The sequence below is a fragment of the Camelus ferus genome, chromosome 20, assembly GCF_009834535.1.
Source record: "Camelus ferus isolate YT-003-E chromosome 20, BCGSAC_Cfer_1.0, whole genome shotgun sequence".
NCBI classification, from domain to species: Eukaryota; Metazoa; Chordata; class Mammalia; order Artiodactyla; family Camelidae; genus Camelus; species Camelus ferus.
Window position 1 is genome coordinate 35612053 of NC_045715.1, and position 21525 is coordinate 35633577.

General features: G+C 45.5%; 1 protein-coding gene across 1 annotated transcript; it reads right to left on the reverse strand.

The window, feature by feature from the left end:
- Positions 1–1355: 1355 nt before the first annotated feature.
- On the reverse strand, positions 1356–19483 carry GCM1 (glial cells missing transcription factor 1). Its single transcript, XM_006182364.2, has 6 exons — positions 19422–19483; positions 16845–17056; positions 5759–6011; positions 4657–4769; positions 3542–3670; positions 1356–2119 (listed from the first exon to the last, which is right to left on the reverse strand). Exons 2-6 carry the CDS (start codon positions 16917–16919, stop codon positions 1391–1393), a joined length of 1299 nt encoding a protein of 432 aa, XP_006182426.1. The 5' UTR covers positions 16920–17056; positions 19422–19483; the 3' UTR covers positions 1356–1390.
- Between the last annotated feature and the right edge of the window lie 2042 nt (positions 19484–21525).

Below are 21525 nucleotides of genomic sequence, written 5' to 3' on the forward strand. Positions count from 1 at the left end.
AGTCTTAGAAATCGACATCTTTTATAAACCAATCCCACGTGTTTCATACTAGACCAAGTACCAACCACTTCACTGGTAGAATCTTCATCTTTCAGCTCCTCTGAAGCTCCCTCACTCTCCCTGGTCCTTCATTCTGTTTCCCAGAAGGTGTAGATGAGATCCTAGGTAGCTGGGCTTTTCACACATCTGCTTTGTTTGATGTGATTCAAAAGATATTGGAAAAGCAACAGACAATGCAGCTGAGGTGCCGAGAGCCCCAGATATTGTGGGGGAAGAAAAAGAGCAGGGGACATTGCCCGCCACAGACTGGACAAGTTTCCAATCCTCACTGAGCAGTACTCCAGTACTCCGGGGGAGTACCTCAGTACCCCAATACCCCGGTAATCCTGAGGACTACTCTAATACTCCTATAGTACTACAGTGGAGGAAGATAGGCCAGCAGATCACTGCTGTAAAGAAAGACGTCTTGCCTCCTGCTTGTCATAATTCTGATTTACCTGTGGTCACATTGTGAAAACTATTTCCTAAAGAAATGCCTTCAGCCGTTTCCCGAAACAGCTTTTTTTTCCCACGTGGCTATAAAAGATTTCAGTCATTTTTCTCCCCCATTTTATTGAGATATATTTTTATTAAGCTATAATTGATATACAACATTGTATAGGTTTAAGGGGTACAACATAATGACTGGATTGATGTATACACTGCAAAACGTTTATCACAGTAAGTTTAGTGAATGTCCACCACTGCACAGTTACAACTTTTTCCCTTGTGATGCGCACCTTTAAGATCTATTCTCTTCGCAGCTTTCAGAGATACCCACAGTATGAGCTGTAGTTGCTATGCTGTGCATCATACCTGCAGAACTTATTTACCTTAAAACTGGAAGTTTCTACCTTTTGATGACTTTTACTCAGTTCTCCCACCCATCACCTTCTGCCTCTGGCAACCACAAATCTGATCTCTATTTCTGTGAATTTTTTTAATATTCCGCGTGTAAGTGAGGTCATACAGTAATTGTCTTTCTCTCTCTGATTTATTTCACTGAGCATAATACCCTCAAGGTCCATCCATGTTGTTGCAAATGACATGATTTTTTTTCTTTTTTATGGCTCAATAGTGTTCCATTGAACCGTATTTTCTTCATCCCATTCATTTGTCAATGGACACTTAGGTTGTTTCCATGCCTTGGCTTCTGAAAATAATGCTGCAATGAACATGCGAGATCTGTCTTTGGGGTAGCACTCCCATTCCTTCAGATGTATACCTAGACATGGGACTGCGGGATCCGATGGCACTACTTTTAATTTCTTGAGAAATCTCCATTCTGTTTTCCACAGTGGCTGTACCAAATTACATCTCCCCCAGCAGTGCACAAGCGTTCAGACTTGGATCATCTTAAAGGACAGAGGTTTAGAAGCATTTCATTGTTGCAATGATCCAAACCCAGGTACCTCATCTCTTCGTCAAAATCCCATTTGTTGCTCTTGCTGGGCAGAGAATATTGATGAGGCTGAGAGGTGTAGGGGAGGAGAAAGGGGTCTTCCTGAGGTGAATAGCACGTCGGGGGAGAGCAGTAGTTGTTAAAATCCACACGCACCTTCTCTTCATAAAGATCACCCTCTTGATTTGGCCAGAGTGAGTGGCAGCTCATTTTGGCTGCTGGTGGTTCCAATGGGATCTGCTGGAAAAAGGGTTCTGAAGTGTTCTGGGAAGAGGGGCAGTCATAAGGCCAGCTGGTCAGAGGAAAAAAGTAATTGGGACCACCACTGTCATTCAGAGGATTCCTCCCCAAGGCCATATTCTTGTTCCACGTTTGCAGATCACTGTAACCAAAGACCCCAGAGACGGAGGGCTGAAGCAGGTCTTCGCTGCTGGAGACCCGACTGTCAGACAAACTGCATTTCTCGTGGAGCTGAAGGGGGTCCACGGTGGAAGTGGGGTCTGCTGGGTCAGCGACTCCCCCCAAACCGTAACTCCTGGAGAAGGATGCGCCGTCGTTGGGCGCCTTCTGCTGGGGAGCATGACCTAGTAAATGTGCGCTGTAACTGTCAGGCAACTGGACGCCTTCCTGCAAGGACCAAGTTAAACTTTCCCAGCTTGGCGTTTCACCTGGAAGAGGCTGGGAAGGAGAGAGAAAAGCTCACGTTAATAAGTTAAACTGCCACAGGCCCCCCAGGCCCCCACTGGCTGACCCCGTCCCACAGGCGCTCGGCGCACGTTCCTCATTCCTCGCATGCTTGGAGCACCAGGGCACCCAGCCCTCTCCACCGGCACCCCAGACCTGGGAGAGGCCAAGGCTGCTGCCATTTCCATCTGAGATCTTACTAACCAGCAAGGGCCGCATCCCCCTTTACTCAGACATGCGTGTGTTTATAACGTGTCACCTCAAACGCAAATCAGGTGTCCTAATTGCCTCTGTGAGACATTCGTAAGGGGCGATTTAAGAAAAACCAAACCACCAAAAATTTATATTATATTCAGTGAAACTCTCAGGGGGCCTCTCTCTCTCTCATCATGTCCCTCCTTGACTTTTCTATTTTTTTTAGCGTGGATTCCATGAAACCAGGGCCTATCTTTTTTTTTTTTTTTCCTCCTCAAGAGACATTGAACTCATTCTATTGAATCATAAAGAGGACCTCTGGAATACGAGGTGGTAAATTTACTTTTATAAATGGAGGAAGGAGGTTGCCCTCCAGTTAATCACAGGAAAAGTTATCTGTTGAGAATGGGGTTATCTTCTTGTTTCTGGAAGACGAGGGACTATGAAGAAGATGTGGATGGAGAGACTGTGACCAGGTAGGGTGAGCAGAAGATGCCCTCACCTTCTCCCAGGGCTCCCAGGAGACGGGGTGAGGGACCAGTCACTGGGATTCACGGACCCATATCTCCCTATAACATACTCAGATTATATATGTATTTTTTCTTAACATGCATTTAGAGACTCCAGGGATGGACCGGCTCCATTCCTGTATTCCTGAAAAGAAATGTGGTGCATGGAACAGTAGAAAAATTACCACCACTATTAAGCAGACAAACCCACAGACCTACTGTATGACACCCATAAAGCCACACACGTCACATCACAGTGTGACCGCAGGGAGGAGTCTCTGTCCCCACACCCACGGGGTCCACTGCTTTCCAAAACTCCCTGGTTATTTCATCGTGGTGGAGCGGGCTAAGGAAATCATCTCTTCTAGGGAAGCATGGAAAAGTATGAGGCTAATATTTTGTGGAGATCATTTCATTTTGTTCTGGTTCTGTCAGAAGTAGAGAGTGCCAAATACAGGTCAAGTACTAATTCCAGTCTCTTTTTATTAACTGCAGCAGAGAAGATGATTCTGAAACTGTATGGACTTTACAGTCGAGGGCATGCTACAAAAATGGTAGAGTCAGGGGTCTTGGCAGATGCTTGCTCACAGGTGAGCCTGAAGGTATATGATGTCTGGTTTGCACTCGCAGGTAAGGGACAGGGAGATCTACGGCCGCCACCACAGGGGTGGCAAGTCACTGTAGGTTTTGAAGGCATGTGGGGAAAGGTTACCTTTATCTGCGGGCTCTGCTTCAGCTTGGAGCAGACGGAGGAAGATGCTGCGGGCGTTTTCTTCACTGCTCTTCTGGCCTCGGCTTCCAGTTTGGTCTCTGGCTTTGGATGATCATGCTCTCCCTTTGACTTAAAGGAGATGAAGCAGTGAAATAAATAACCAGATGTCCTTTTCATAGTGTATAGAATTTTCCCCCACGCTCTGCCATCGGACTGGGTGTTGTGGCAGCTGACTATTGTGACAAGACTGGAGGAACCTTTAAAAAATCCTCCCGTGCGCTTTCCTGCCCACCTGCTCGCCCATCTTTTCTTAGGATGCTCCTGGGCGTGGTGCCTCTCCCCAACCCGGCAAAGTCACATCACAGTGATGGCGAGTAGCGCTGATGACACACGCTGTCAGTGACTCTTCAGCATGACGCTGTGAGGCCCCCACCGTCATCACCATCCCCAGTTTATGGAGTGGGAGATGGAGGAGTGGAAGGATTATGCCACCGGGGTAACCTCCCCAAGTAAGCGGGGAAGCCGGGATTCAAAGTGCTCCAGGGCTGGCCAGGCTGAGAGCCAATGGCTGGCCATTCAGGAATGTTGTGAGCTGGTTGTTAAACACATCTTGAAATCAGCCACTGTGGGAAGAGTTACATCCCAGAAAAATGACAAACCCTACCCATTAGAGCACTTTCTTTCCAGGGGGCAGGCTTAGCAAGGATGCAGGCCCAGGCCTGCCGGAGGCCACTGTTGATATCACCTCCCCCATGAGGGCTTCTTAACACCGCATTTTACAGAAAACCTGGGCTTAGGGGACTCAGGTAATGTGTCCATGTTTACAGGGCTGGTGAAATGTCAGAACCAGGTCTGTGGAAGGCCGCTGCACCCCTCAGCACCACGCTGGCCTGAGCCATCAGATTACTGACCACTGCCTCCTCTGGGAGCCTGAGCAGCTCCAGCCCCAGCTCCTCTCTCGAGGTGTGGGGGACAGACGTTTGCTTGCCCAGAGGGGCCTCGGGGAGGATGCAGGCTCCCCTCCACCTGCACATCTCCAGTGGGAGACGCCCTCCTTGTGCTCTGTGAACAGCTCCTGAATGAAAGGGAAATGGAATCGCTAACTTGAATCCAACCTGGAAAAAGATGAAGCGTCCATCGTGCCTCCAGAAGTTGGTGACGGGAAAGCCCCCGTGGCCCCGGCAGGGAATGAGCTTCAGGGGACCGTCGCAGTTTGGACAGCGCTTCCCTACAAGAGAGCAGAGGACGGTGATCACGCCTGGCTGAGCCAGGCCGGTGGCCCCTTGGAGTCTGTGCAGCCCTGCTGGCCTCACAGTTGACTCTAGGGATGACAGAGGAGGATCCCCCTGGCCAAAGATTTATGGGCCTTCATCCACTGGGCATGACCCCTGAGCCTAGGAGACCAGGTCACTCCCACACATGTTAGAGTAAGCAGTCATCTAGAGAGTGGGATATTTTACAGGTCAGAGGAGAGCTATTCTGAGCAAAAAAAAAAAAAAAAAAAAAAAAATTCCTCCCCTCCTTATTCACTGATAGTTGAAATTCTTTGTAGAGAAGAGGAAAAAATTCTTGCACTTCACAACTAGAATGAAGGGTCAAGGAGCAAAACCACATGCCGGAGAGAAAACAGCTACTAAATTTTCACTGAAGTGTAAATGACTGATATCAGATTCCGCCCCAGGTGCAGGTTTTGAAAACAAATTACAAGGCAAGAACATGAAGTAACTTGAAGTCTCAAGGGGGCAAGACACAGGGAATGCTGAATGCATCTATTTCACAATCCGATGAATATGATAACGAAAAATGAACAATCATCTCAGCCTCTGATTATGGCTGGAAACTAAATGGTGTAGAATTGAGTCTAATCTCAGATTCAGTCCCGGCTCCCACTCCAGATCAAAGCACTCACTGAGATCATTTGAGGGACCCCAGTCCCCAAGATGCCAGGTAGGAAGGGTGAGAGACAACTTTCTTTTAGACTTTGGCAGGGTGTGCTGGTGAATTCGTGTTAGTCCCTTAAGTGAGGCATCTTGCTTTTAGCAGAAGCCCCGAGTCAGGTGCCTTAACCCAAGGGAGCCTGGGCGTGGCAGATCGTTGGGGCAGATCTTTGGGACGAGGGGGCTGGTCGGCTCTCCACATGAGAGCCTCCACCACCCTCCAAGGCGAAGGCTGGGCCCTTGGGATGCGCAGGGACTTCGGGCCGGGAGCCGCACTCACTCTGCTGCTTCTGCCGGGCTTTGTCGCAGATGGCGGGCCTCAGGTAGACCTTGCGGCCCTCGGCGGCCGAGCAGTCGCGGCTGCACACCACCACGCCGAGGCAGGACTTCTTGAGGATGCGCGAGTTGTGGTTGTTGGTGTTGCGCATGGCCCAGCTGCTCAGGTGCCGCTGCGCGCTCCTGTCCTCCGAGCTGTAGATGTGCTTCTCGTAGGCGTCCGGCCACTCCTGGAACCAGTCCGTCTTTTTCACATTCTGGTAGAAACACAAAGGAGAGTATCATGGCCTCAGCTGTGCGTAGATGTGAAGCTGGTTTCGGCGCTCCAGGGACCTTTGGCAAAGACCAAGATGGATTTCATTCTGCGGCGGGAGCTGAGCGCGCGCAGCGCAGCGCGGCCACGGAACGGCTGCGTCCACCCAACATCTGCTCCCTGGACCAGCACGAGCTGTGATGCAGCCCCTCTGAATGCTTCCCCGACTAAGATTTCTCCAGCCTTTGGTGATAAGAGGGAGGGCCGGTTCTCACTAAGAATGTTGGAGGGTGAAGTAACATTATTGTGCTCTTACACAACGGGCAGGGCAATGAGATACTGTCTCTCCCTGTGTGGTGGTTACCTCGTTGGGAAAGCGGAAGGTTAATGGAAGGTCACCTGGCATAGGCGGTGGGAGGCGGGAGAGCCGCCTCCTGCCCTGTGGAGATTCTCTTCCCTTTGCTCTACTCCACGTTCAGACAGGGCAGAGGAGTCAGGAAAAGTTTATGTTGACTGGAAATGTCTAGGTTCTTGCCCAGGACGGGCGCTATTCCCTGCACATCAACAGCGAACTAAACAAGACTCTCCTTTAGGTGGACAGACACACAGGACCTCCATCCTTACAGCATGAGTTACCTGGCTGTCTGTGCCTCTGCTGCTTTATCTGTGTAACAGGGATAACTAGTCCCGCCTACCTCAAGAGTGGTTCTGAGAATTAAATATAATAGTTAAAAAATACTTAGCACAGCACCTAACATGGAATAAACATGAGTCACTGATGTTGCGGCTCACACAGATGCCACATTGGACAGATTCTTACAGTGAGAATTCAGTGGTCTCAAGAGACCACCGTGGGCTATGCCCATCCCTACAGCTTCCAGAGACCTGCCTTAAGAGCATTTTTTCATCAAGAAGATTCTAGAAGGTCAGGATAGAAGATTCTAGAAGCTCTGGGAGGAGTGTTCGGGTACTTCTTTGCTTCCCCAACAACAACAACAAAAAAAACACAGCAATAAAATATGAGAAAAGAAAGACATTTGAGAAGGAGAAAAAACAAACATCATCGGGATGGAAGGGCATCACAGGGAAGTCCAGGTCTACTTAGAGTTCAAGTTCAGAACATGCCAAAGAACTGTGTAGCATGAGACTCAGGGCTGGTGACTGTCTCTGAAGCCTCCTTTTGCTCATCTCTAAAATGGGGACATGGGGCGAGGGAGGGTATAGCTCAGTGGTAGAGCATGTGCTTAGCATGTGTGAGGACCTGGGTTCAATCCCCGGTACCTCCTTTAAAATAAATAAGTAAATGAACCGAATTACCCCCCCCCCCCAAATGGGGACATGGATAAAACATGCCTCACAAAAGTACTGTGAGGAGCAGATGTGCTGTAAACTGTTTGTTTTATATAGCTAATGAAAGTTGTCATTTGAATGGAATTTCATGGGAACTGAGGTGGGTCTGAGGAAATAGAAACTGGAGGTTTTAATAGTGAAGAGCTGGGGTCTGCACAGTAGGGCCATGGGCCAAATCCAGCCCACTGCCTGTTTTTTGTAAATAAAGTTTTATTGGAACACAGCCACGTTCACTCATCTAAGTGTTGTCTGTGGCTATGTTTACACACCGTAGCAGAGTCCATTTGCTGCAGCCCAGACTGTATGGCCCACAGAGCCTAAAATATTTAATATCTGGCCATTTATAGAGAGCTTGCCATCTCCTGGCTGAGATCACAGCCTGTGGAGGCTCATGGCCTGGGTGTGGGCCTTTAAGTAGTTCCTTCCCCTGAGTGTCTCCACTTCCTGCTCTGTGGGAGGGCGGCCACGGGAGTACCCACCTCACAGGGACGTTGTGAAGACTGAACGAGTTAACATACACAAAGCATTCAAAACAGTGTCTGCTATTTACAACAGCCAATACATGGGAGCAACCTAAACATCCATCAACAGATGACTGGACAAAGAAGATGTGGTATATTTACACAAGGGAATACTACTCAGCCATGAAAAAGAATGAAATAATCCCATTTGCAGCAACATGGATGGACCTGGAAATGACCCTACTAAGTGAAGTAAGTCAGAAAAAGAAAGAAAAACACCATATAATATCATTTACATGTGGAATCTAAAAAATGATACAAATGAACTTATTTACAAAACAGAAAGAGACTCACAGACATAGAAAACTTATGGTTACCAAAGGGGAATGTAGGAGAGGGATAAATTGGGAGTTTGGGATGAACAGATACAACTTACTATGTTTAAATTAGATAAACAATAAAGTCCTACTGTATAGCACAGGGAACTGTATTTAATAGCTTGTAATAACCTATACTGGAAAAGAGAAACCAATAAAATACTACCTGGCATATGGCGAGTTCCACATCAGTGTTAGCTGTTACTCAACCAGATCTGGGGCCAGCCAGTGTGGCTGTGACAGCCACCAGCTTTCAGGAGAGAGGTGACCCCCAGAGAGGCCACTGCTTTAAACCTTGTTGAGCCAAATGCAAGACAGGAGTCCAAGAAAACAAAAGCTTGATTAGTACAATTCTTGTTCACGACCTCCTTTCTCGGAGCAGTGACTAGGCTGGCCCCTCCTGTGCTGCCCTCCCTGTGGAGTGGGGAGGGGACTTTGTTCCAGAGAGAAGGGAGGAAGCGGGGTGGCGTCTGGAGGACCCCCCTCTGGTCCGCCAGGCAGCTACAGTCGGGGTTTCTAGGAAAAGAGGCCAAGCCAGGATGTGCTGCCTCTCTCCCCCAGCTCCCTGGTAATTCTGAGCAGGACAAGACTTCATGCCCAGGGTGAGGAGAAGACCTTAGGCAGGCCCTCGGACAGCCCTGTCTCCTGCCTTCTCCACCCACCTTCTCCTTTCTTCCTTCTGACCTAAAGCTCTAAACAATGATGGCCCTCTTCTCTTCCACCACAGAAAAGGCCGCAGAAAGCATAATATTTTATCTTCTGAAATCAGAATGTAGGTTCAAACATGAAAATGTGGACCTTTAACAATTTGGACTGCAGGAATCTACTGGTGGATTTGAATTCTTCAAATACAAAGCACGGTTGTCAAGGCAGCAGAAACAAGGGCTGGGGGGACTTGAAGAAAAGCTGAGATTTTCATGTTTAAACGGTGAGTGCCCCATTCAAGCTGGTCAGTGGCATAAAACCCACAAACCAGGGCAAAGGGGGGTGCTTGTCAGAGCACCTGCAATGCTCCAGGTGGAGAGCAAGGACTCGGTAGGTGTGGAGCAAGAAACCATCTCCACTGTCTTTGCTGTTGGCTTTTTCTCCCAGTTTAATGTATATTTTGATCGCCCTTTGAGACGTCCTCTTTTGATAGACTCTTGAGAAATACATTGTTTAGTTCCCCTGTATTTACAGATTTTCCTGTTGCCTTTTGCTATTAATTTCTAGGGTGAATCCACTGTAGCTGGAGAATGCATTCTGTGTTTTCGATTATTTTAATATTGTTGAGCTTTGCTTTAGGGCTCACAAAATGTCCTTTTTTCCCAACAGCCCCTCCACCTGGCATCCTCCAGCTCCATTAATAATGCAGTAATAATTTGGACAAGGTATAACCTCGAGAAAATTACTAGGAGTAAACATATTCATGTTGAAATAGTCTCTTGGCTGTTTATTTATGACCAGTCTTTTGACCTGGACATTTAGTGGGATTTTTGACACTTTTTTTGACATTGAAATTAAGGAAACCCAGATTCCGGTAATGTAAAGGAATCCAGGTGTCAAATGAATGATAATGAACTCTGACAGTCTCCTAAATTTAAGGCATTAGGGAATAAAATTTTAAAAGGAAGAGCAATCATTTCTTAATCTTGTTTAGCGAATCCCCACAAAATATTTTTTTCTTTTCAGATCTTCTGTTTATTTTAATTTCTAACTTTTCATGAGTAACTCTTTGTTTTTCCTCTTGGTTAAGAAGTTTATCATTTAAAGGGACTATTCCGGAGGTTTCCAACATGTAAATATAACGAATTTATACTTTATAATCTTATGGGTAACAGCACTGGGAGGGGGGTAGAGGGTTAATTAATATTTCTGTGATTCTGTATGTAATTTTTTTTCCTAAGAGAGTTAATCTTCTAAGTCAAAGTCTTTGAGCCTGTGCAGAGTACCCTTCATCCTCCCCTGATTTTAATTTACTTAACTACTTGAAGTTTTAATAGGATATCTTAAGAATTAAATATACACTATTACATAAAACTAATGAATTAAAATCAAAATTCTGAAATAAAGTATCAAACATTTATATTATCACGTTATTACATTAAAAGCGATTTTCACTTGGAAATAGTCCACTCTAATGTAAAGCAACTATATACTAGGTTTTCTTTAATAAAAATAGCGTGTTCATTCCTTAGAAATAAACGTTTCCAAATAAAACAGGGCTAGCAAACAGATACATGTTTAAGTAAATCAGAGAGAGACGAAAAATTAGTTGTAACAATGGAACACAGGAAAAAAATTGAAGCAGCATTTCGATTTGTCTTCAGCTTTTCAGTAACTTATCTCCCTGAGCCAACTGGAAACTCAACTCCAAGTGCTGTCAAAGGGAGAAATTCAGTTTGACAAAATGCTTTTTAGTTAACTTAATAAGAATTACTCCTTTGACTAATCTTGCAATTTCTTACCTTTTTGAAGGGGGGAGGTAATTAGGTTTATTTATATTTATTTTTTTGATGGAGGTACTGGGGACTGAACCCAGGACCTTGTGTATGCTAAGCATGCGCTCTACCACTGAGTTATACCCTCCCCTACACCTTTGTTAAATGGGTCAAGATTCAAGACACAAATTTCCTTATTTGCTCAGACAACACTAGTGCCCCAGCTTTCAAACTCTGTCACCTCCCTCTCTTTTCTCTTCTCCCTTTACTTTCCAGCTCCACCCAGCTAAGGAAGGGACCTCCTGGCAGGCACCCGGGAGAGTCTCCGCTACCCCAGATGCAGTGATGCTCCCATCCCCATCCCCCCGGAAGCACAGGGTAGCAGAAAATACTGGCTCTGATAGAGGGAGACCCAATGGCCACGGGGCCCACACAGGTAGAGCTGTCCCAAGGGGTTCAAATGACCTTGAGATCAAGGAGAATGCTGGGCCAAGAGGGCAGAGTCATCGGTGTCCCTGTCAGACCAACGGCAGTGTGACCTGATCACGCAGTCAGATAATCATTGACCAGAAATCCGCAATCTGGTTTACCTGTTAGCTCCCTGGCTCCAAGACACTTCTGATTACAACCAGCTCATTCTGGTGACATTTATCCGCACAGATTCACAGAACCAGCTCAAAGATTCACCTCTGCTCATAAGTTTGAGGCGAAGGAAATTGTGCTGGTTAAAATCATGGTCCAGGAATTAACTCATCAGAGATGTGGCCTCTTTGTGAGGCTTTAAGAGGACCTGTATTTATGTTTAGCCTGTGTGTTGCTCCCCAGCCTCATGACTGGAAATAAAATGATTCGGGGTGTTTGTCTGCTGTGGTGCTATTGGAACACCTTGTGCTTCTGCTCAGAGAAACTGGCAGGTTTGGGGAACTGAGTGTGTGTTCTCATCTCCCTGCTAAGTGGGTACTATTTAGGAGAGAAAGGAATTGGTTTTCTTCCTGATTTTCAATCAGAAAAAAAAAGAAAAAAGAAAAGAAATTTATTAGGGATTCAAGGCTCCCAAAGGTTACAATCAGTATGAATGAGACTGTGTAAAGAACCATGTAATGAACATTTTTAATGAAGGTAAAACTAACCCAACCCCAGACCTTTGCTGCTGGGACCAAGCAAAACCGTAGGGCAATTATATCTGGACTTTTAAAATGCAAATTTAAGGGAATAAGATGGGAAAGCAAAATTGGTCTATTACATTGGTCTGGAATAAAGAGAATTTTATTGGGGGAGGGTATAGCTCAGTGGTAGAGTGTGTGCTTAGCATACACTACAGTCCTGGGTTCAATCCCCAGTACCTCCTTCAAATAAAATAATAATAAGTTAATAAATAAATAACCTAGTTACCTCCCCTCAAACAACAACAACAAGACAGGAACAAAAAGACTTTTATCCATGATGGTTTTGAATAAGTTAGTTGTCTGAAGTTTTGAGCTGGCTCCCCGGTCACTGGATAAAGGAGAAATGGTATCAAAATAACCACAAGTTGAAACAGAAACAAGGGAAACGAAGGTATATGAAGACATAGCTGCAGCTAGAAAGAAGGAAGTAGCACCGTGAAGCAAATCCAGGGAGGGATGATGTGGTGAGGACAAGAGATTTTCCACACCCTTGATCTGATCATAATGCTTTCCGGCCCAATAAGCTTAATGCCTTCCCACTGCCTTTAAAATAAGCGGTTCCTCTAAGGCTAGCCTGCGTCCTAACCCCCTTTCAGGCCGGTAGCCTCCCGGATCTCCTCGCTGAATGCCTGTGCACAAGCTCCCCTATGGGTCGCCTTTGAGTAGCCTTCAGACTTTGGGTCCCTGCTCTGCCTTGATTGTCTTGTCTTAGCTTCACCTGCCCTAATCCTTTCACCTTCCACAATGAGCTTCTCCAGGGAATGCCCTTTGCCAGAAACTCTGCCTGCCTCCCCAGGGCCCCAGGTCATGTTGAATTACCTACACCTTCTTTCAGCACCTCTAGCATTTTTCTCCACGGCATTGATTCTTTCCGATCTGGTTCCACTGGACCAGAATATCATAAGCGCTTCCTTGAAAGTTAACCCAGCTCAAGACCTCCCCTGCATGCCTGAGCCTGCAACAGTGTCTGGTACATCCCAGTCACCGTTCGTCATTGGTAAGAGTCTTATGAATGAAATAAATATGAAGATAAAAGTGTATTCTTTAGTGTTAGAAATGTGTTATATCTAATAACTAGTTTCATTAGTAGAGCGATGTATTAAAACAATGTTTTATATAAGAAGTGTTTATCTTCAACATCAAATCCCTAACTAAATGTATCAATCACTATTTATAAACGGATCTTTCAAATGCTCCCCAGAATATTCTTTTAAGTATTTCAGTGAAGTAACTTGCGAGTTATTTGAATATTGTTTTAATCATTGCAAAAGACTGGTAACTACAAACCCTCATGACCCTGTGGTATTGAGAAGAATCTGTAGGTTTGTATCAAATAAGGGTATATTTACTAAGGACTTGACAGAAAGAATTAACAACGTCAATTTAAATTCATAAAAATCTCCCAGTGTGAAAAAAAAAACAACCCCATTAATCTCTGATGTCTGGAGGAAGATGTCATGGTTCATTGTTGCCAAAAATTAACCCCTGGATCTTTTTTTTTTTTAATGGAGGTACTGGGGATTGAACCCAGGACCTAGTGCATGCTAAGCATGTGCTCTATGACAGAGCTGTCTCCCTCCTTCTAACCCCTACATCTTGATCTGTCTGGGACTATAAAGAGTTATGGTGTTTCTACGACCGGAAGATGCAGTGAGCACTCAGGTGACCATCTCAAGACTTGAAGCAGGTGAGCGGATTACCAGGAAAGGAATTTGTCTACAAGCGGCAGAGACTTGCAGAAACCCTTGCAAGAATATAAAAGTACAAGAAATAAACTATAAATTCTTCGTATGGGTGGAGCAGAGAATGAAAAGAGGGGAGTGTATAATCATGACAAGCCACTGCTCGTTATTATAAATGTAATCCTTTAAAACACATTTTTTTAATGCCCAGACAGGTGGTCTGAGGAACACGCATCACCTGAGGGACTCCATGAAAAAAGGACTCCGTGGCCAAAAATAAGTTAGGGTGACACTGAACACAGCCTCTTGGGAGAGCCACCAGTTCAGTAAGGAAGGCGCCACATCTGCACTAAAGAAATCTGTTTAACTTGGTTGAACTTAGTACTTCGCTTTTTCTCTCTTCACAGCACCCATTAAAATTCCTTGTACCTTACACACTACAGAGCACGTTCTGGGAACACATTTGTTCTAAGCAGCTTAGAGATTTATGCAGGGTATATAAGGAGCTACTGTGTTCATTTTACAGAGGCGATAATGAAGACTTGAGAAAATAGATTTGTTTAGAGTCACACAGGCGATAGAGCAAGGAGCCATGTGTTCATGAACTCCGAATTTATCACTTATTGTTTAACAATTGCCGAGCCTTGTGGTTGGTGCCCGCCCCCCCCGCCCCCCCTCCCCACCCCGTTCTAGGATGCAGGCCACACACTCTCCGAATCTCAGGTCACTGAATCCTAGACTGTTAGAACTAAAAGAGTCTGTAAGAGACCATTTAGTACAATCACATCTTTTTCAGAGAGGAAAGGGAGCTTCAGAAATTGGAGCCCACTCCATGAAGCTCTGCAAATGAAAAGAGACAGAACTGGGGGTTGGTACAGCTCAGGGGTAGAGTGCGTGCTTGATGCGCCCAAGGTCCTGGATCCAATCCCCAGTATCTCCATTAAGGGAAAAAGAGGGGAAAAAAAAGAAGAAGAAGGCGGGCAGAACTGGAATTCACAGCCAGGGCTTTGGTCTCCCAGCCCTGTGCTTCTCAGGGTCCACCACTCTGCCTTCAGATATTCTCTCAAAATATAAAAAATCTACTGTGCTTGGAAATCCTTTCAAGACTTTTTCTTTTTCACCTCAACTGGATCTTGCTATGATTCCAAAGCCGGCATAAACCCAGATGCGGATGGTGTTGTCTCTGCTGAGAAAATGTGAAGGAGCATTGTGCACTTTTAACCATTTCCCTGGCATATTTGACAGACTGAAGGGCATTCACCTCTTTCCACCAGCCATCAGACTTTTTCTATGAACTAAAAATGGTACATTTCCAAAACTCAATGGGTTCTTGTCGTAAACGTCTCAGTTTAATGTCTTGGGGGAGCAGAGAATGCTTTTTTTTGGAAAATTCAGTTGGAATATGAACTTTTATGAGCCCTGAGATCCCCTCCAGGGAGGTGGTTCTTCCTTTCTTTTGTCTACTGATCTGATGAATGATATGACGCCTCTGTCCCAGAAAAAAATATGTGTTGGGTAGGACAGGGTGGCCCGCCATTTCAAGGGTTCTTAGATCCCATTAAAACTCCTGCTTTAACATCAAAACCCTCTACAACACCGCCATTGAGGAGATGCCCCTCAGTGTTGCCGACCTCATCTGAGAGGGGCCGTTCTGCTGCCTTGTCCCAGCCAGGGGTCAGTCCTTGGGGTGGGGAGTGGGCGGGATGATGAAAAGCAGGAAGGGGAGAGAAGGGAGGCCAGAGGTGGACAAGTTACATTTTTTTCTTTTTTTTTTTCCTTTGAATGAATGTCACTTTTTTGGGAGGAAACACCTTCTGCTCTAGGATGTGACTTTGAAAAATCATCTAAGGACCTGCTTACTTCAACTCTTGATTTTGAGGACACCCAGACTCTCTATTCATGAGCTGCAATCATGAGTGAGGAATCCGGTTTCCTGATCCAGGAGTAGTTAAAATTCCCCTTAAAGTTTCCCCCCTAAAACTGTTACCACAATTGTAAACCGACTGCCAACAACTACAAAGACAGATCCTTAAAACAGAGATTTGCCTGACTTCGCTGTGGTTTATTTCATCCTCCTTAAATGAATGGGCGTACCCTGTGCTCTGGGTCTTCTCAGACCCACCAAGAGGGAATGGGAGAGGGGACTTAGGGAGAAACAAAAGGAAAACTTCACTAGAGTGAAATTTGGAATGGTCTGGAAGCCTTCTTTAGAGGGGAATCTGGAATGGTTATAAATACAGACGATGGAAGCCCCATTCCCTCCTTCCTGCTGGGGGTAACCCAGATGTCTTTTCCTGCAGAATCAGGCGGGATAGCTTGAGGTCAAGCCCCCATTACTTGGTCCTGGTGGTCTCCAGTCCCAGCCTCCCTCATTACCTTCCCCAACAACTTCCAGTGAGAACATCCTTCAAAGGCCAACAAGGGAGGTCAAGGAAGTCAGCTTTAAACAACAACAGTTTTCCACCAAATTAAGAGTTCTCAAGTCAATTGCCAAAGATGGAGGCAAAGAGAACAAGCTGTGGAAGTCACTCTATAGCTGGAGAGCAGCCCGGCGCACGTGGACTGTGCATTAGTTACAGAAGTTCTAAAAAGCACTATCGCTGGGGCATTGCAGTGACAGATTTTGTTTAAACCTATTACCAGAGCAGATGAGGTTGCACGGGAGCTGATGCATTGCAAAGAGTTGATTGGGGTGAGTGGGTGGGAGCTCAGTGGTAGAGTGAATGCTTAGCATGCATGTGGTCCTGGGTTCCATCCCCAGTACCTCCATCAAAAAAGTTTTTTTTTTAATTAAAAAAAAAGAATAGTTGATCTATGGGCAAATACATTATCATGGATTTTGTTCTGCTAGCTGGCCAGGGGAGTGCCATCTGAACCAAGCCAACATTGAAAGAGAAGGGAAGTCACATTTTCTTTGCTTGTCTGTCATCAGGGAAGGCTGGTAAGTAAGGGCCTGTTCAAATCAGAGGTCTTAGCATCTCCTTTTGAAAGTCTTGCAGATACTAACTACTGTATATAAAAATAGATTAACAAGTTTCTACTGTAGAGCACCGGGAACTATATTCAATATCTAGTAGTAACCTATAATGAAAAAGAATATGAAAACGGATATGTGTTATGAACATGTATGACTGAAACATGATGCTGTGCACCAGAAATTGACACAACATTGGAAACTGACTAAACTGACCATACTTCAATGAAAAAGAATGCCAAAAAAAAAAAAAAAAAAGTCCGCCATTGGATGTCCGGCTGAAACTCTGGAGGAGAGGGGTTTACCCAGCTGGAACCCTAACCAGTTTCTTTCCAGATCTTAGCAAGTTAATGGCCAAGGCTTCACAGCCAAACACAGAAGGCAGAGTCTTAAAGGCAAGCACATACCTGTGGCAGCTTCATATCATTAATATCCCAGCTTAATGTCTCTTTGTCCTCAGCACCAAGGTTCCCAGGTTCCATGATAAAGTCAGGTCGCTCACAAGTTTCCGATGATCCCACTGCCCGTAGACGTGCTTGAGAAGTTTGCTCTCAAAGGCTCTTAACACGGTCAGATCAGTCCACCCAAGCAGTTTAGACCAGGAGACTGTTTTTTGACACTAAAAAAAGAAAGAAAGAAAGAAATGACAGCAATACTGATCATTCAGTGCTCATCTGCCAGAAAAGTCTGTTTCATTGGTATTTTTGCAAACACCAACACACAAACACCAAATGTAGAAGCCATTAGCAACCTGGCTGCAATAAAGCTTGACCCCGGGCAATCAGAAGAACAGAGATCACCACGTCCCCTCTCGGGTTTGGGCTTCCTGCCTCACTGCTGGCCCCGTAGTAAGGACCGTTGTCACCCTTAGCCGATGGTTGGGAGCTTTTCCTCCACATACTTGGGCTGGGGCTGGAGGGAGAGCTGGTTTGGAGTTGTTTCCACGGATACATCTTCATAAATTAGCCAACGATCAGTTCTGTTACCAGAGGGGACCATCACAACCAGACGTGTCTAGAGGTCTTTTTTAAATCTAAATTTCCATAGAGATGGATAATCCAGTATGCATTTTATATCCTCAAATACTATCGAGTGATATTCTCGTATCAGATACCTCTAAAACTTTGACAACAAGGACATTTCGGGGCTGAGACCTCTTTGTTGGGGGAGGGGTTCCCTTGTCACTGTAGGGTGTCGGGTATTAGATGTCAGTAGCAACCAATCTTGCTGACAACCAAAAACATCTCCAAACATTGCTAAATGTCCCCTGGGGGGGAAATGGTTTGAGAGCTCCTGCTCTGAAATAGTGTTTCTCAACTTTGTTTAATTCGAAGCACCCTTCAAGACCGTCTGACTTTACCTCTTGCAATTCCACGCTCCCCTGCCCCTCCACGAGAAAATTCTGTCTCACTTTACTTGGATTAACTGATATTATATAAACGACGGCCATTCAAAAACGTTTGTGCCAACTGTGTTTCTTCCTCCACAAGAAATACTAGTTTCTAGTTCTAACTGGTTAAAGGGGATTTACTGAAAAAGAAAAGAAAAAAGAAAAGAAATTTAAAGTGTTCAACTCTGAAGGGAAAAATAAAACACCAATCATTTTGAGATGAAATTAGCTTGTCAGCACAAGATGAAGTGAAACATGCTTATAGGTGTGGCATTTCCATTTGCTGGTGCTCCAGGCAAAACCAGGGGTGTGGTGATGTAACACAGAACTACTTAATAGGCAACTCAAACCACAAGTCAGTTTAACAGGCTCAACCTTAGGAAGTAGTCCCATGAGCTCTGTTCCTTGGTTATATAAACTTATGTAACCCGAATCCTCGCCGGTCACCGAGACAGACTGAGGGAAAGCGTAAGGGTATAGGAGACTGTTGACCTGGACATACAAATGAAGTTCTTGGCCGCTAAAGAACAAGCTAATAGAAGACTCTTCCCCCACTATTTACCTGCCCACACTCACCTACAACCTACTGGTCCACGACTCAAAACGCATGAAGCCCCTGCCCCTTGATTCAAATACAGATGTGCTAGATTAAATCCCCACTGAGTTTTAAATAAAATTCTGTTTGGGAAATAAACATTGAGTTACTGAAGGAAGGATGTCACAGATTGACTTCAATTCAGGTTTAAACAACAAATATACTAGGCCCAAATAGTATAAATGTGACAGCAATGGTTTTATGTACCTAGCTCTCTCAACATTAACAACAGTAACTTGGATGGTCTAAAATTTGTTACAGCTAACTGGAACAGATGGATCTTCAAAAAAACCCAAAAACCTTGAATAACAAGATTCGCATTTCAAAAAACTCAAAGACATTGTTTTAAGCCTACGCAATGTAGAGCTAATCCTTTTGTTTTTAAGTTAAGGGAAGGAGGATCCAAAATCCTGCAGCAGAAAGACTACATTGCTTTTTAGATTTTCTTTTTCTGCTATAAATTTTTGCCAAATGAATGAACATGAACTTAATATTTCTCTGAAAGCTAAAACCAAAACACAGGAAACAAGAAAAGACAGCCTTTCAAACATAAACAAGCAAATTCAGTTTTCCTTCAGGGTTAAAAAGTTACATTTGTCATGACTTCCTTTTTTTAAAGCAACTTGGGCCAAAGTGTGTTCAGGTTTTGCCATTTCTGCAGAAACCCAACCAGAACCGATGAGACCCCGGGTCCCACGTGATAGCAGGTGACCATTATCCCAGCCCTTACGTTTGTCTCTCCTCAGGATTTCTGCCTTCCTTATCTTTTTCTTTTTCTTTTTTTTAACTTAAGTGCAATTGACTTAACGCTATAAGTTTTGGATGTACGACATAGTGATTCGCTATTTGCATGCGTTGCAGAATGATCACCACGGTAAGTCGTGTTCCCACCTGTCACCGTACACAGTTATTACAATGCTGACTACATTCCCTCTGCTGTACATTACATCCCCATGACTTATTTATCTTACAAATGGAAGTTTGTGGTGGCTTCCTTACCTCTGACTGCTCATGGAGATGCAGACAAAACGGTGTCATAGAAATCTCATGTTGGGTTCAGGTCCCAGCGAGCTCTGGTCATTTTCTATGCAGAAGCTGCCGTTCCCTAATCCAGGTCAAGGTACACTATGCTAATGAGCTCTGGCAAGAACCCAATCAAAATCCAGATGCTCCCGGCTTGGGATAGGTAAGGGCGACCTGAGAGCCACCTGACCAGCCCAATTCTTCGCAGAATGCCAGCAATGTGATGAATATTCCACGGTACGCCAGGTGAACTTTCCCCTTGTTTATATCAAGAGAGCATTTTAGCAGAAATGGACACTGAGAAAATCCTCACAAGGAAGTGCAGACGTGTTGCTTCTCATAATTTCAAAGATGGAGCCCAAGGCAGACTGGTTGAAGGTAGATTCTAATTCTCTCCACCACTTACCTCTGCTTGTGTATAGGAGAGAGGAGACGGACAGAGAGAAGCATCACAGTGATGGAATTTGCTGGAATAGATAGTGGCTAGCCAGCACCTCCCAAACTAGGAGCACTGAGATGCTATCATGCCCCTAACCAGGATGCCCCAGCCATCCTGGGTGTTTCAGTCTCCTTCCCTCGAGAGACGTCTGCGGCAGTCAGGGCATAGCTCACATCTGTCCCGTTCACCTTCTGTGTCCCAGGCAGTCTGCTAGGCTCTGGAGACACAAGGGAGCATTAAAGCCGTGAAGGAGTTTAGTGGCGGAAAAGATGAACGAAGACACTGACTCAGCCTGAGATAACACGATGCGTGGTCTCGAGGTAGTTAGTCTAGAGGATGCAGAGGCAGGTGGTTTTAAGCTGGAGGGAAGAGAATCAGGGGAATCTTCTTCCATCATCCTGATACCTGATCAGCCTCTCGAAGGACAAATAGATACTTGTCAAGGCATCAAGGAATAAAAGTGGGCGTTGCAGGTATTGGCAACATCATAGGAAAGTGGTATGAAAAGTGTGTGTGCCAGCCCGATGAGAAGTTGGTACCTGTCAGGAAGGTTCAGACCATCGGAGGAAGGAATGACCCAGCCAGAAGGCTACATGCTGGGGGAGCATCGCTGGCTGTGTAAGGCTGGCCCTGGGAGACCTTTGACAATGTTGGGAAGATTTCTCTCTAGGCTCTCAGTTCACAAATGGACTCCTCTTCCATCTGGAGATTAAGACCCTATGTCATTTTCTTGTGCTTTATATGGCTAATTTTGGTCTGCTCTCTGTAGACCCTCCTTGGTTGGAAGGAACTTTCTCCTTCCCCCGCACAACTGGGGCAGGAGAAAGTCTGGCATTGTGCCAGCGGGCCAAAGAGAAATGTCCCCAGGGTCCCGCTGCAGAATCAGGACGCAGGGCAAAAAGTAGGTGTCGAGCTGAGAGGCAGTTAGGTGATAACTGCACCTGTCATGATTACCCACCTGCTCAGATCACCCAGTTGGAGTGTCTCCTCCCCTCCGCACATCGACACTCTCTCCATCCTTCTGGAGCCCCCCAGAATGCCACCTCCTTTTGAAGTCTTCCCACACTGGTCTAGAACACACGATTTCTCACTCTTTGGCATTCCAGAACTCTTAACTGAGTTCTAAGCTGTTTTACATCACTTAAAATTAACACTTCTTTTTTTCCTAATTACAAAATGAGGTCACCGATCTTTTCAAAAGAAAAAAAAAAAAGCAGAAAACCTCACGTTCCCGTCTCCCAGAGGTTCCCACCGGGAGCATTTTGGTCATGTCCTTTCAGACTGTCGTTTTCCAACCTGCGTCGCCAAACACAGGTCTCACTTTGTGTGGCTGTAATACTACAGGACGTGCTGTTGTTTTAACTGTTCATGAGTGGGACTCCTGGCTCCCTAGCTAAGCCGCCAGTTCCTTCAAGACTAAGTTGGTATCTTCCACTTTCCTTCTCTTTAGAGAAGGATCTGCTGGAATCCCAGCCTCAGCAGCAGATCCATCCTTGTACCAAGAACCAGCCCGGTTCTGACATGGTGAGGGCGGGGCCCGGGGGGCAGGGAGGCGCTCTGTCTCCACACTCCAGTTGAGCTCTGACCATGTATCCCAGACAGGTGACAGCATTTCTGCCTTCTCAAGGCCACACCCTCCGT

What these genes read in the sequence shown, in the direction of transcription:
- GCM1 (XM_006182364.2), bottom strand. Translation starts at nt 16,919, where the DNA reads ATGGAACCTGGGAACCTTGGTGCTGAGGACAAAGAGACATTAAGCTGG. An exon ending in ATGATATGAAGCTGCCACAG is followed by an intron (nt 6,012 to 16,844) that starts GTATGTGCTTGC and finishes TGTTTCTACCAG; the next exon opens with AATGTGAAAAAGACGGACTG. An exon ending in AGCAGAGCCCGCAGATAAAG is followed by an intron (nt 2,120 to 3,541) that starts GTAACCTTTCCC and finishes TCTCCTTCCCAG; the next exon opens with CCTCTTCCAGGTGAAACGCC.